Consider the following 15744-nt stretch of genomic DNA (forward strand, 5'->3'; position numbering starts at 1 on the left):
TTACTAAGAAAAGTATCTTTGGGGAGGTTGCAAGGAGGTGTTTTTTGGTTTTTGTTTTTTTTTTTTCAAACAATGTGTGGCATGAAATCACAAACACACGTGCTTTCCTGGCAGCAAAGGACATGAGAGTGCCTTCTGTGCTTTGGGAGTCCTTGGCCTGCAAAAGACTTGCAGCCAGGAATGTAACATCTGCCCTTGAGCAAGGGATTGGCTTGAAATGACCATGTCATAAAAAAAAATGTGCAAAGAGATGCAGCTCTACCTGACCTCTGCACCAAAGGTCCCTGACGAGATAACATGGGTGTGTCCTCCCCACCCTCTCCTTGATGATCTGTGGCAGGAAATTGTCTGAAGTTTTAATCTAAATTTGCCAGATTCTGAAAATAAAACTGTTCACCTACTTCATGCCTTCTGATCCTTTTATTTCTTTTCCTTTCTTTTGCATTCCTGTGCACTTTATAGTGCAGGTACCTTGACTGTAGGCTAGTTAGGCTATAGTTATGGCACAACTACAACTCAGTCCTAATGTTGTCATAATTATAGAATCATCACAGAATCATAGAATAGTTTGGGTTGAAGGGATCTTAAAGATCGTCTAGTACCAACCCCTCTGCCATGGGCAGAGACACGTTCCACTAGATCAAGTTGCTCAAAGCCCCGTCCAACCTGGCCTTGAACACTTTCAGGAATGGGCCATCCACAGCTTCTCTGGGCAACCTGTTCCAGTGCCTCACCACCCTCATGGTGAAGAATTTCTTCCTTATATCAACCTTCTTTCAGCTTAAAGCCATTATGCCTTGTGCTATCAATATATGCCCCTGTGAAAAGTCCCTCTCCAGCTTTCTTGTAGGCTGTCTCTATCTTATTAAAGTGTAAATCATGCTTCAACCCTGCCCTCTTTAGCATCACTCCTTTAACCTTCCCCTTAGCAGCTTTGCAATTTGGGATTCTGGTACATTAGCTGTGTGATCCCCTTCCAGCAGGCATTTGGGTACCCATTCCCTTCAGTATTTCTACTTACTGCTGAACCCTGTAGTCTTGCTGCTTTGGTGAGTGTGTGGATGTAGAGCCTGCCTTTGGGTTAATTACCTCTTTATCTCTCAGGGAGTCCTGTGGGCTTTTCAGCAAGATACCTTGGTTTCCACTGCGTGCTCCCCAGTGCTGTGGGTAGAGCCCTGAACTGCAGCTTCAGTGCCTTGTTTGCCAGTCCCCATCAGCAGAGCAGATCTCTTCATTGCCGTGTTTCATGTTCCTGCTCTGTAAAAGGAATACTGCAGCCAATCTCCCTTGCAAAGTGCTTTGGGAGCCCCTGGTGGGAAGTGCCATGCGGAGCTGGGCACTGCTCTGTACCTGTGCTGTGTCATTGCCAGTGCAGCTGGGATGAGAGCTGTGGTCCGAGATGAACCCACCCAGCATCTCTCTGTAACTGTTGTGGCAATGCAGTGCAGATGTTGGAGAACAACCCCCGGAAGCTGCACCTTTTGGTGGCTGCGTGAGCTGTAATGCGGTGCTGGCTGTGCCCTGGCTGAGCAGACTGATTGCTGCTGCTAAGGCAGAAATTCCCAACAGCTGGGGCAGGGTTTGACATAAATACCAAGACACTGATGTTTGCAGTTCTTGTTTTCTGGACACATTCAAGATTCTGTTAGAAAAGGCCTGTTCTCGAAAATGTAAAGGTGTAGGGAAATTTCTTTGAAAACGGCTTTATGCTAAAGCAATTAAATAATGTTTATGTCAGATAATTAATTCCAGGGGAAGGATGAAATTGCTGAAAGGCTAAATAACAGTGTGCAAACCGTCTGCAGGTTTTTGAAGCATTTCTTGTTGGAAGGAAAGGGCTTATTACCGAGATTAGCTTTTTAGAGGGTTCAATAGCTATAAAGACTGGTTTGTTTGGCACAAGCATCTCTGTTTGTAGCTCTAAATGTCTACTTGCAGTTAATGTAGGTGCAATAAACATGTGTGCAGAAGAATTCATTGAAAAAAGCAGTGCAAGTGCCATGAGAAATGTATTGCAGCAAAATGCAAGCATAGTTAAGTGAAAAAAAACCAAACTGATACCCACTTCTGAAAAAACGGAAGACCTCTAAAACAACAATGAAGAAGTTTTGAATTATCACAGATCTGATGTTGTCTCTGGATTTGCCACCTATGTCTGTTCCACTTCGAGTGTTCTATATGGCACCTGTACTGTGCCAAAGACAGCACCACTGCCTGATGCTGGGCAGTATGTACAACAGAGGCACTTCTTTCCTCAGTGAAAGCAAGATTATCCCTCTCCAACCCTAGGAAGCTCAGGCAATAGCAATGTGCCTGGTCCTCCAAGAGGGCGGAGAAACTCTGCCGAGAAGCACACTTACAGCTCCTCAAAGATGGGACATTTTTCTTTTCCTGATTTCCAGACTGAATTTTGCCATGGCGTGTGCTTGCTTGCAAGGACACTTCTGACGGGGAAATCACAGAGTCACAGAAAGATTGGGGAGATCATCCAGTCCAACCCACCTGCTAAAGCAGGTTCACCTAGAGTAGATTACACAGGAATGTGTCCAGGCAGATTTTGAATGTCTCCAGAGAAGAAGACTCCACAGCCTCTCTGGACAGCCTCTTCCAGTGCTCTGTCACCCTCAAGGAAGTTTCTCCTCATATTCAGATTGAACCTCCTGTGCTTCAGTCTGTTGCCCCTCATCCTGTCGTTGGGCACCACTGAACATTGGGTTCTTAGTTTTTCTTGCCTCATAACAGTCTCACTGGGAAGTTACTCAGACACCTGGATACAGGCCAAGGAAAGCCTGTAGATCTCTGCCTGGAGCATGGGCAGGTGTGATGAAGTCTCTGCCTGCAGCCTGCCTGGGTTTAAGGGTGGGACTCAGCTGGGGCTCAAGGTGTGTCAGTGTCTGGAGTGGGTTGCTCTGCCATGTATTGGTGGTTCCCCAGTTGTTATTCCAAATTATTCTACTTCCCTTTTTCTTCAGTGGGGGAGCTGCCTGGATTAAGATAGCTTTGAAGTCTAAAACTAAATCAGGTGCTAAGTAACTGCACAGGAGAGTTTTAGATAAGGTAATGAAATTCCTCAGGCAATAGGAATTGAAATTCCTTTCTGAAAGTGCCAAGCACAATTAGGGGTGTACTAAGTACAGCAACCCAAAGCACTCCATTTCCAACTCAGAGGGGCATCACTAGAGGAATTAACACTTGAATGAAGGCCCATAATTACTTAATTGATTTAAAGTTACACAGGAATAAGACTTCAGTTTAAAATGCAGGTTCACTTCACCGAAAATGCCTTAGTAGTCATGCACTGAGAGCCATGAAAGTGCTGGAAGGTTGGGCGCTGGAGAAGACCCGGATGGGCAGCAGGGAAGCTCTGCTGAGGCATCTCAGCTGCGCTGGACCAGGCCCTAGAAGGGATGGGCTGGCCCTGATGGAGACATGCAAGGCCCAGGCAGGGGCTCCTGCCTTTGGCGTGGCCTCTGCCACCTGTCCCTGCTGCCATGTGTGCCACAACACTCGCTCGCCCACCTCAGCTTCTCAATTTGTGAACTGGAATTAATAGCGGCCGCGACTGGGGTTGTTTAGAGACTTTTCCGTGTTATAATGCTTTCCGATTCAGCGCTGCTCCCTCCAGTTGTGTTCAGTATTACTGTTATTACATGATGCTGTTCAGAAAAGCAGCTGCCTTCCGCAGGCTGCTGCAAGCTGCCATTATGCTGGGTGGTATTGTGTACACTACTGTAGTTCTGGCATCTGGGTCTATCATTTAGATTAATTTGGAAATTGTGTAGTGAACTGAGGAAAACCGCTGTTGAACTGGAGTTTGTTAGCCTGGAAAAATGTAATTAGTCCAAAGCCCCCTGTAATTGAGTAATAAATGCAATACTGAATGGTCTTGCATATAAACCAGAGTGCTGGAATATAACTTTTGGTACTTTTTTTTTTCAGTATGGGGTACTGCATCCTTTTTGTCCATGGTCTAAAAAAGCTGTCTACGTGGTTAAATAAGTGGAGGATTACTGTTCTGACCTTCTTTGCTTTACTGCTGCTGCTCTTCTCTTGGAAGACTGTGAAACAGAATGAAATCTGGCTGTCACGAGAATCCCTTTTCAGGTAGGAGCGCTCACGGGAGAATAGTGGCATTTTTGTACTGTTTAAAATAAGTTTGTTCATTTTGTGTACTGTTGATTTGTTCATTTGTTCGTTGTCTTTAGCACGAGTCCTGTGCTACTGATGCATTGCTATGATTAACGTTTTGATTTTTATAAAATAACACCTATTTTCTGTTTCCTGGCAACTGTGCAAAAACTGGGGTCAGCGCTTTATATGCTTATGCACAAACTTTGGGTCTGGCAGTCACGTTTTAAGACACACCGTTTTTAAATAACTTCAGTTCTGTAGATTTACCAATAACGTAACACTTTCCTTTTTAAAGAAATAGCAAAAGTTTGTTGCAATCCTCCAGACACCATAGTAACGCTATTGAATATATTGAATTTTCTTTAGCAATGTTCTTAATGACAAAAATGAAATGCCATGAAGTATCAAACTTAATGTACCATATTTCATTTTATTTGATTACTCTTTGCCAAACAGCTCTCTCTACAACCTCATTTATGTATTTTGTTTGCACTGAAACAGACTGTTTCATTTTGTGTTTTGCTAGCAAATGTATTGCATTTGCCTCCAGCTGCTTTCAGCAGTTGTCTAATTGTGAAGTAATTGCAGAAACACAGGTGATCGGCACATGGGTTGCTTAGCTTTATTTTCTAACTTATTGGCCAGAGCAAAGTTTAATTTACACAGCACTAGAGAGTATGAAATTATTTTTTATGTGTACCCTTTGGTCTTCAGGAAACCCTATTGAAGTGGTTGGAACTCTGGTAGTGGGATTTTTTTTTTTTCCCCAAAAAAAATCTGGAACAGGCGTTTATTCACTCTGACGTGATTCATTGCCCATCTCCCTGAAACGCTGTTTGCTGTTCAAATATCAGCAGCCATGGTGACAAGTCTGGGCTCACACAGTGGTCCTGGTGTAGCACTCCCCCGGTCCAAAGCCTCCTGGCTAATGGTGGCCATTTGGAGGAAAGCTGGATACCTTTCCAAGTTGGATGACTCTCATGTTGGAAGAGGGGTGGGAAGATGGTAATTCCATATGCTGAGTTGCAGGTATCCATATGGTATCATGTTGTGTTGAGTTGTGGTCACCCATGTTTAAGAATGATGAAGTCAAACTGGAGGGGATGACAGGAGGACATCTCCTCCTAAGGAACATTTGGGGTGATATGGGGTGCCAGGGGCTCTGTTGCAGAAGAGAAGGATGAAGCTATGGCTGCTTAGTTGGACGCAAATGGACTTCTGCCCATCCTACCTCCATTCAAAGTAGGGTGGCCATCTACCAGCCAGCTCAAGTTCAGAAACTGTGGCACTGCTTCAATGCAGCACTGAGCAGGAGCTAATACACCTTGACTCAAGGTAGGGATCTGGTGTTGCCCAGGTTGGTAGGTAGTGCTTGGTGGCTTAGATTGAACTGGCTTGCTCTTCAGCTCAGGTCTTTTGGGGACAATGCCATGAGAGGGATCTACCCTAGGCTTTTGAGGAGAAGGCAAGAATGTAGGTGTGCTCCTTTTGGGTCACCTCGTGTCATGGCCTGCCCCTGAGAGCAATCATCAGCAGAAAAGCAATGTAAGAATAGGGCCAGCAACAGTGATGCTTTTCTCCAGTCCTTTCCCAGCTTGCAGTAATCTGAAGTTTAAAGACTTCCTGAGTCAGGAGTTAGTTTCTTTTTTTTTTTTTTTGCCTTTGACAGCCACTGATGGACTTTTCTTCCCTTAATGTCTCTGACTGCTTTTTCAAATCTATTTATAGTTTTGGCTTCTACAGCATCCTGTGCACTGGGCTCTCATTAAATTACACAGTGTACACACTAAGATTTCCCTTCTGTGTGCTGTGAGTCTTCTGCCTGATCATCCTGTTTGGTGTCCCCTAGTTCTGGTGTGCTGAAGGAGTAGTGAGTAACCATCAGCTTGTCACTTGTCCTCTGTCTTCCATGCCTTTACCCCCATGCCCTCACCCAAAGCTGTCTCTTTTGCATGCTGGAGTCTGCTAGTTTTGAACTCTCCTCATATGGAAGCTGTGCTGCACCTCTGATCCTGCTTGTCAGTCTCCACTGGATGCTTTCAAACTCTAATCTGTCCTTCTGAGGAGACCAGAATCATCTTTCAGAGATACGTGCAGCACAGTAATGCAGGACTGTTTTGTGTTTTTTGTTCTCATCTCTTCCTGATCTTCCACATACCTTTTGTGACCTCTCATAAGCACTTGGTGATATTTTCACAGCATTGGCCACGTGAACTCCAAGACACCTATTGTGAGTGGAAGTGTCTGGTTTATGGACATCAGTCTGTGTGCAGATTTAGAGTCTGTGTGTACACACTCTCTGATACTTGTCCCTGTGCCAGAATTACAATTCATCTGTCATCTTCTTGTCCAGCCTTCAGTACAGTGAGATCCTTTAGTGGCAATTTGTAGCTAGCTTTAATTCCTGCAGCGTGACTCATGTTGGTGTCAGCAGCAAACCTGTGATCTCTCTGTTTTCTCTCTTTTCCAGACCCTTTGTGAACATGAAGCAGCTCAGATGCCACTGCATGTCTCTTAGAAACCCTGCTTGCAATCTTCTTCAATTTTAAAAACTGTTCACATACTTGTTCTCTTTGCTTGCTGCCTTCCAACTAGGTAGTGATTCAGGAGAGGACCTTCTTGAAAGGAGGTTGTAGCATGGAGGCTGTTGGTCTCTCCTCCCAAGTAACAAGCGATAGGATGAGAGGAAATGGCCTCAATTTTGCACCAGGGGAGGTTTAGATTGGGTATTAGGAAAAATTTCTTCATGGAAAGGGTTGTCAGGCATTGGAACAGGCTGCCCAGGGAAGTGGTGGAGTCACCATCCCTGAAAGTGTTTAAAAGAAGCATATATGATGTTGTTAGGGACATCGTTTAGAGGTGGACTTGGCTGTGTAGATTAACGGTTGGACTCGATCTTAAAGATCCTTCCCAACCAAAATGATTCTACAGTTCTATGATTCCCTCTTACTCCATTATGCCTTTAAGAACTTGGAAGTCTTTAGAGAGGGATTTTATCAAAAACTTTTTTAAACATTTAAGTACACAACTTTGGTGTATGTTGTTTCTGACTGACTGGGCTATCTTTGGATTTTCATAAAAGCTTTCCATAGTTTCAATACCCACGTACCCGTTGAGTCTATCAAAGAACAACAGATCTGCCTGACTAACTTCTTTCTGAAAATACAAGGCTAATTCTTCTCTGTTGGATTGTAGTTATCCACAGTTTTGCTAAAACTAGCCTTTATTACAGTTTTTCCCAACTTACCTGGAGTGCAAATCAAGACTTGTTGATCTGTGTCCCCCCCTCCTCATCCCAACCTCACCCCTGGCACCAACTGATGTCATGTTCATCACCTCCCATTTCTTTAGTGCCAGCCTCATTTAAATGATAGGCTACATACCACAGGTAATAGCAGCTCCATGTTTGATTTCCTCTGGATGCATACTACCAAGCCAAATGGATTTATAACTGTTCTTGGCGCTGATTTGTTTTAAAGCCTCTTTTCCTGCCACTTCAGTTTGAAGCAGTGCTTTGGACATGCCCCTGTAAGGAAAGTCTCCCATGTGGCAACCTCCTTCAGTTCCTCTGTAGTGAGCACTGGTGCAGATAATCCATTTGGCTTTTCTACTGTGGTCTTTTCTTCTTCAAGCACTACTTTTAGACCTCCATCATCTATTTGCCTTAGGGGGATCTTTGGCAGGTTTCCTATGTCTGATGTATTCCATTATTAGCTTTGATGGCTTTAGCAAGTTTTTCCTTAAATCTCTTTTGGTCTGCCTAATTATGGGTTATGTTTAACTCACTGAAGTTTATACTCTTTTCCTTTTTCCTTCTGTAGCTGTCACGTTCACCTTTTAAGGGGTGTTTTTCATTTCTCATGGCCTTTTTTACTGTGCTATTTAACCATATTGGCCTTTTAGTTGTCTTTTTAAGATCATCTCTGATAGGTGCTATACATCTCTCATGAGTCTGTAATACAGTAAGACTCTTCTTGTTGATGGGAAGGAAATGCAAAACCAGAATAGTATAGCAAGAAGCTAATGTCATCCCAGGAGTGGGAGATCTCCTGTTTGGGGCGAAGGAGGAGTCTATAGATAGGCTGATGAGGAGGGCAGGAAGAAGTGGATGGAAGCATTCGCAACAGCAAGAAATTGGAAAAGACAGAGCAGGATGAGGAGATAAGGAACAGTAAAAAAGTACGAGGGAAAATAAAAAGGAAACAGAGCAAATCTATACATGTGGGAAAGGAGACATAAATCAACCTACTTGGTAGTCCCTGTGTGTGTTGAATTTCTTTTTAAGAAGTATGTGCTGAGAGAATCTTTACTCCCTCGTTCTTCATTCTTCTTTCTTCAGTTGCTGTTTTAATTAATTACTGCTTTTTCCCTCCTTTTAATTTTTTCCCCCTTCACCTCTACTTTCTATTCTTCCATTTACTTGTATGTATTTCTTCAGGGTCTCTCTGTCTTGATTCCCTTGTCTGAGACCTGTTCTGTTATACACACTTTCTCTGTGCTTGTCCAGGAGACATATGTATACCCAGCATGTTACCAGTTTTGTGCTTGTACCTCATTTGGTCCCATTCTCAAGGCTTACTCTGCCTTGACATCGTGTGGCAGCACTGTTGCCATCTCTAGGCCGTCCTGACTCTCAGTCTCCAGCCCAGGGGCCAGATTTTCTGGATGCAGGAATCCTGCTGGGTCCTGGCTGAAAGGAGCAGCATGGGGGAGGATGCTACTGTCTGAGGAGATGATGCATTGACATCTAGGTGCACAAGCCTCTATGCAAGGACTAAATGAGAAGCACATGAACCGCCAGCATAAGAAGTGGACAAATACATGGAGATCTAGATATTTGAGGCATATTATATCAACAGATCTCTAGAAGCTCCAAGCAGTTTATCTGACTGTATTGACTGGTGGGCAGGGAGGGCTCATTTGTTAAATACTTAAGGAACTACTCTATACAGCAAACGCACAGGCCAGAAGGCCAGGCTACAGCTGCAGTCAGTGTTAGTGTCTGAAGCCAGGGAGAGGGTGGTGAGGGCTATGGACTGACCTCTGCATCCGCTGTTCTGACCTTTTCAAGGTTTGTCAAGCTGCCACGTTTCCTGTTGCTCCTGGAAAGCATCTGCGTGTGCTGCCCACGTCTGTGACAGTGCCTGGAGACGCGGTTGTAACCAGCAAAGGAACTGTATAAAACTGGCGCTTTCTTGTTCAGCAGTTTTCCCTCCCAAGCCAGGTTTGCTGACTTCAGCAATTTGTAAAAACCCAGTCCCAAAAGTGGCATTTGGTGCTCTGTAATTTTGTTAATTCTGAAAGCTAGCTGAGCTGAGGAGGGCACGTCCTATTGCATTTTGTGTGTCTTCTGTAGAAGTTTAATATGGCCCAACATTGGTATCTGTAAAAACGATGCAAAGGTAGAAGGCCAAGGAAAGTGGTTGTTGGTGTCATCCAGAGAATAATTTGCCCTAGAGAACCTTTATTGATCATAATGATTCCCAAAGTAGAGGAGACCCCATTGGTCTCCCAGGGCTCCTGGTGAGGCAGGGGTGGCCTCATTTCCTTGTAAACTGAGCACTTTTCATATGGAAATCACAGAAAATCAGTGAAGCTTCTGCCCTGCATCCAGTCACTCTGCAAAGCAGAACATGTACTTAGGAAAACAACAGAGGGGATCACAGGAGGCTTTTCCCAACTGAAGTGGGATTTAGGTAATGCTGATATTTGAGGTTGGAAAATACCAGTGGTATTTTATTTCTCTGATTTATGGCTAATAGGCTTTTGTCTTTCTGTGGAGAGGAAGTGTTATGTAAAAGCGTTTGTCTATTGTAGAAGGGTTTGCCTATGGTTTATTTTCCATTTATGTCACTTACTGCTGTTGTAGAAGTCAAAAGGGAAGGAAATCATCTGGAGAAGTGACGTCTGAGGTCGGAAGGCTTGTTTCTGGCAGGAGCCAGGTTGGTGCCATAGGTTTTCAGAAGGGCACGTGTGTGCCGGGCTGTGAAAGAGGGAGCTAGGAGATTTGGAAAAGCATGCTGGAAAATTAGATTGAAATTGTGAGAGACTGAAGGCTTGCGGGAAGCAGAAATGGAAAAACATTGTGTTCTGCTTTGTTATTTATACTCCACCCTTTCCTGCTTGGCTTTCACTATGGACGTTATTGTTTCCTCTGTCATCAAGCAAACAGCGTTCTGGGCTGGTTAAGAATCAATTAGTAGGAGTGTTTGCCTAAACTCTCCTAAAAAATCCCTTCCGCGCCCAGTGCTGTGTTTGCTGCTACCTCCCACTGATCAGAGACTCCAAGCAGCCTCAGTCATTGCTACGTGCATTTGCAAAATGAAACACCCCCCCTTTCTGCCCGTGCAGGGAAAATAAATAGGTCAGGGTGTGTGAGTGGTGTGATGCAGAGCAGAGCATCATAAGAACCCAAACCAATTTCTGCCTTTCCTCTGTCACCCCCCACCCCGGCAGAAGCACGCAGCTGCAAGAAGCTTTATTAGTGATGTTTTAATAAATGGGACTGGCAGGATTAAAAATAAATTCTACTGAAAGAGTCCAGAATTAAAGTATTTAAACATATGCATCTTACTGTTAAAACCGTATCTCATTAGAACTGAAGTACTTGTGCATATGTAATGTTCTCCTCACCATTAACTCAGTTTGCTCTGTTTCAGCAGGGACTGTAGTGGAGCCAGCAACTCATTGCACAGAGCTCTGAGATAGCAGCAGTTTTGAGTGCCTGTCCATGTCTCTGCCTGTAATGCTGGTGCTGATGTAATGAAACCCTCTCTGTATAAGAATTAATATTCCAGTAATGCCCAGAGGTTGTAAGTGTGTAGTTAATAGCTCCCAAGGCCAATGGAAATTAACACAGCCGTACCAGTCACACATTACTTGCTGCTGGTGCAGTATATCTTTGTGAAAACTAATACAGAAAATCATTCTCTTAAGAATAGCATCAATTAACTGATTTAATTCAGCGATTAGTCACAAAATGTCTTATTCCTGTAGTGCTCCCAGTAAGTCATTTGGAAATACCTGATGATTACGAAGCCAAATGCAAGGTGTTTTTTTAATTTCAGTAGGCAAACCGTGGCTGTGTTGTGCTGAACTCTGTAAGGCAGCCATGTGCGAAGCTTTGGAAGCTCTCACAAAGTAGGCATTAGTGATACTTGATACCGCTGGCTGCAGATAACCAAAAAGATACCACATTTGCCACTACAATTCTCCAGTGCTGTTTTACAATGAAATCCCTGACAAAGGGTTTCCACAGCTGTGGGTGCGTTCTCTCCATGGGAGAGGGTGTGCACCCCACTGTGGGGGCTGCGTGTGACCCTGTCTCATCATGATCAACTTCCTTCCCCACCAAACTTAAACAGCAGAGACGCACAAGGCAGAACAAGACGACTTGGGAATTTCCTAATCTCAGCTTGTCCTGCCTGAAGTAGGAGGGTCAGAGATGATTGGGGGAGAAAAGACAAGCAGCTGGCAAGGATCTGCTTGTGAGCAAGAAACAGTGCTTTGTCTGCTTTTACGTGAACAAATTCATCCATCCTTATTTCCCATTACCTCAGAGAGCCCCTATTTATGTGCTGGAAAGGATTCCCCCATTAAACAGAGTACTAACTTCTCTGGATTCTTGCAGGGGAAATGTTTCCATGGTGTATGTGCTCCCATGATTTCTTTCTCTCTTTAACCTTGAAGTAGCATTTCCTCTAGCTGTGCAAGGTGTACCTTGCTTTCTGTGCTCTCAATTAAGTAAATAAGCATATGCTCGCTGTTCTCCTTTTGTCTTTGTGCCCTCATTTTTCATTCCAAACGTTAAGTCCAATCTATGTGGCAGAGGAGACAGAGGGGAGGGACAGAGCGGCTGTGCAGCCACATGCCCACAGCCATGTGTTGTGACACAGGAGTGTACAATTTGCCAGCTCAGGACGAGGGTCCCATTAGCCCTCACCTCCTGGCCTTACTCCACTCAGCATTAAGCAGTGCATGGATGCTGACTCGGTACTCGGAGTACACTATGCTTCTCCTCTCCTGGCTGATGTGTATGGAAAAGGTACCTTCTCTCTGGGACATCTTGATTTAAATCAAGATTTTCGTAAGGCACTTTGTGACACTCAAGTTTAAGCAGGCAGCCTGTTATAGCTAAATATTAGCCTTTTAGGGTTTTTCAGTTGAATAACCCAGATTTTGAAATATTACAGCATGTGGGTGCAGGGAGTCTTGCCATCTGCGTTGGTGCTAGAGGTGCCCGAGGTGATGGCAGCCAGGACAAGCTGAATTGCTGCCACATATTTATGTCCACCTGGGGCATATGGTGGACACGCTCACAACGTGAGTTACATTGGCGTCAGTGTGCAGGAGGTTACAAGGCGCTCAAAATCCAAGCAAACTTTTCAGAAAAAGGGACTGTGAGAAGAAGGTGGACCTTGTGGAAGGTGTGGTAACCTGGCTGCTAACACCATCCTGCTTCTGTTCCTTTTTGCAGCTCAGGAGTGAAGACCCTGCCCCACAACGCCAAGGTGCACTACAACTACGCCAATTTTCTGAAAGACCAGGGCCGTAACGTTGAGGCAATCTACCACTACAAAACTGCTCTCAAGTAAGTTTCCTGAAAGCCCAGTGGGGCTCAGGCTATGTGGTCCTGCTTGCCATTAGCCCAGCGCTCTCCCACCAGGCACAGGGTGGGTTGGCCACTCCTCACCCCCAGCTCCCGGGTCAGCTTGGCTTTTGGAGGCTGAGAAAGTTCCCTGGCTCGGTGTTTGTGTGTCATTAAATGAGGTGGCCTGGCTTTCCTCCAGCTCCGCGTGTGTGTACGTGTGTGTTTGTGTGCATGCTTCAATATACGAGATAGAAATGTTACCATAGCTACACGTTGAGCAATGAGGTGTCATTTACTCGGCTGAATGTATGCTGGTAAGCAGGAGGTAGTTGTCATAAATGCATTTTCAGGTTCCTGGGCCATTTATCTTAGTAAATTGTTAATGGTGCATGCCTGGAAAATGTCAGTGCTGTAGCCATCTGAAGTACAGTAATAATAATAGTACTTACTACTTGTATTGAGGCTTCTGTCCACAGAGCTTTGCCTGAACACTAAACTAATTGATCCTGAAAATGCTCCTGTGCAGTAGCAGGGTAAATATCATTACTGTGGTTCTGTACAAGGGGAAGCTGAAGTAGGAGGACAAATTGCTTTGCCCATAAATGCACGTTACATCTGGGCCCAGGGTTGGGCTGTGAAGTGGGACAAGTCCTATAGTATTTCTGAAGGATGCTCTTGACCATGCAGAGGTGGGGTCACTCCCTGGAAGTACTGTCCATCCACTCACTGCTGCTGGTGCCATTAGTGCAGCTCAGCCGGGGCCTCGGCTGCTCCCTGATGCACAGACAGCGCTTGGTGCAGCAAACAGGTCACCCCAGTTCCCCAAATCTCTCCCCTCTGGTCCTGGGGCCTGCAATAAGGGACAAGCCTCTAAAGGGAATGAGTGCAGGGAAAGGCATGGGGAGGTGGCAAGGGAAAGCAAGGACAGAGGATGCAGAAAATGTCGTGGGGAAAAAAAGTTGTGTGTAGAAAGGACAGGTCAGGTGAGGAGTGGCTCTGAGGGACAGCAAGGACAGAGCTGGCTCTGTAGGACACATCCAGAAGTGCAAGAAACGTGCTTTCCTGACACGTGGTGTGGCAGGAAACTCCAGAAATTACATCTATGGTTTGTCCTCTGGCCAGCTGACAGGGTTATACCAAAGGCCCTTCAGGGTCTCCTAATGCACACAGATTAAGCTGGAGGGACAGGAGTTAATTGTCACCAAGAAGGCCCTGAAACTGGGTGAAGGTGATTTTTAGCTTTTTTGAGCAGCATCCTGTTCTATCACACTGGGCATTTAGGAAGTTGTTTAGAAAAATCTCTGTCCTATTTTTTTAAGGTTTCCAGGAATGGAAAATCCAGCAGAACTATCAATAAATTGTACTGAAGGTTAATTACCTTGGCTGTTGAAAATGTCCTCCTTTATTTTTAGTCTGATTTGTTTAACAGCAGCTTCCAGACATTGAATTTGTTTACATCTTTAAATGCCGTACTGAAGAGTCCTTTACCAAAAGTCTATTTTCCATAGAGTGATCAGCTCCTCCCTTAACCTGATACAACCCACTGATGTAGCTGCTGCTGCTTTCAGTGGTGTGCAAGTTTTTTCAGTCCTCCAAGGGTTCCTGTGGCTAGTCTCCAAGCTTATTCCCATTTACCAGAAAAGACCATTGCAAGTTAAAAAGAAGAAGGACTAGCAAAAATTATCCAAGCCCTGCAGTGAACATACTAATATACAGAGTAACGTAACTGCTTCTACTGACATTTCCTCTGTTTGTGTAAATAGAATTTGCTGACAAAAGATTTTGTTCTTCTCTAACTCAGCAGCACCCATTTATTATAATTATAATGCTGTCTTCTGCTCTGCAGTATTTCAATTATGAAAGAGCCTGTTTTGAGAATTGATTGCAAACATTTCCTCAACTTTATTAGATAGCACAGTTTGTGCTGATGGTATCATTTGTTTATAGAGCATCCAAAGCCTTGTCGGGTCTTGGAGCCACACAGAAGCAACCAAGCTCTTCAGTGCTGTTCCAAGTCTCTCAGTGGCACCAGTGCAAGTGCTCCAATTGCTTCAGTAATTTCAGAATGAGTTGGCACTTTTGAAGAGCAAACTCCTATCCGCCCATTGCACGTTCACTATGTGACCTGGCGGTGCAAATCAGGAGTTGGGAGTCTCCTGCTGGCTCCATCCCTGGGAAGCTGCGTTAGTGCCACCACTTCATCTCTCTGCACTTAAGCTTTCCTTATTTTTACCCCTTCTTCCCACCTCTGTCACAGGGAAATTATTTGGTGCCTGTGTAATAAGCAAGGAAACCATGTAAGTAAAAAGCTTAGTGTGTCCTCCTGTTGAGAATTGCATTCTGTGTTTTCCCCTCAGACGTATCCCTTCTGAAAGGCCTTGCAGCCTCTGCTAGGTGCCTATGCATGATGGCTGTGTTGTGGTGGTGGAAAAGGTGATGGATGTGCCACAGGCAACATCATGGTGAATATAGTGCAAGACCCTAGACAGGTATTGCAGATAAGAGCAGATTTTATGTCCAAGCTGTTCACTCATCCTCACAGACTCCAGCTGTGCAATCACTGCTCTGATTGTAGACCAATTACTCTACAATTAGAGAGAAGGAAGTAGTAGCTGTAATATCCTGACCAGATTTGGATGGTTCAGGCTATTTTTGGCCAGTGACCTGACCTGGAAATGGATGGACAGCTGGGAGGCTAAAGCACCACTTACTGTGTGGATTTCCTCATCAGGGAGCAGGCAGGCCAGCAGCTCAGGTGCTAACACAAGAAGCTTCCCTGATTTCCCCCAGGTACCCCTCAGTGGGTGTCTGCTCTCTGGGTGAGTCTGGGTGGATTCACACTCTCCAGATTACAGAAAACACAAGGTACTCAAGAGGCTTCGCAATCTGGCGGCAGCACTGTCAGAAGAACCGGAGATCAAGATATCATATCTGCCTAGTGCACAGTGAGCAGATCAATAAGGGAATTGATAGGGAAGTGGAGTCAATAAGAACACAGACCGCTGCCACCACCACCCAGGAGC

At 44.8% G+C, this 15744-nt stretch overlaps 1 protein-coding gene across 3 annotated transcripts in view; it reads left to right on the top strand.

Annotated features, from left to right (window-relative positions):
• The window catches only part of TMTC1 (transmembrane O-mannosyltransferase targeting cadherins 1), a 150009-nt gene that overhangs the window by 96148 nt on the left and 38117 nt on the right, over positions 1–15744 (top strand). For all 3 annotated transcript variants that reach the window (XM_065841836.2, XM_065841827.2, XM_071817312.1), the window contains exons 10-11: positions 3940–4104; positions 12608–12721. In XM_065841836.2, the coding sequence (XP_065697908.2) occupies positions 3940–4104; positions 12608–12721 (279 nt within the window). The remainder of the gene's footprint in view (positions 1–3939; positions 4105–12607; positions 12722–15744) is intronic.

This window comes from Patagioenas fasciata, chromosome 1, assembly GCF_037038585.1.
Source record: "Patagioenas fasciata isolate bPatFas1 chromosome 1, bPatFas1.hap1, whole genome shotgun sequence".
Classification (NCBI taxonomy): Eukaryota; Metazoa; Chordata; class Aves; order Columbiformes; family Columbidae; genus Patagioenas; species Patagioenas fasciata.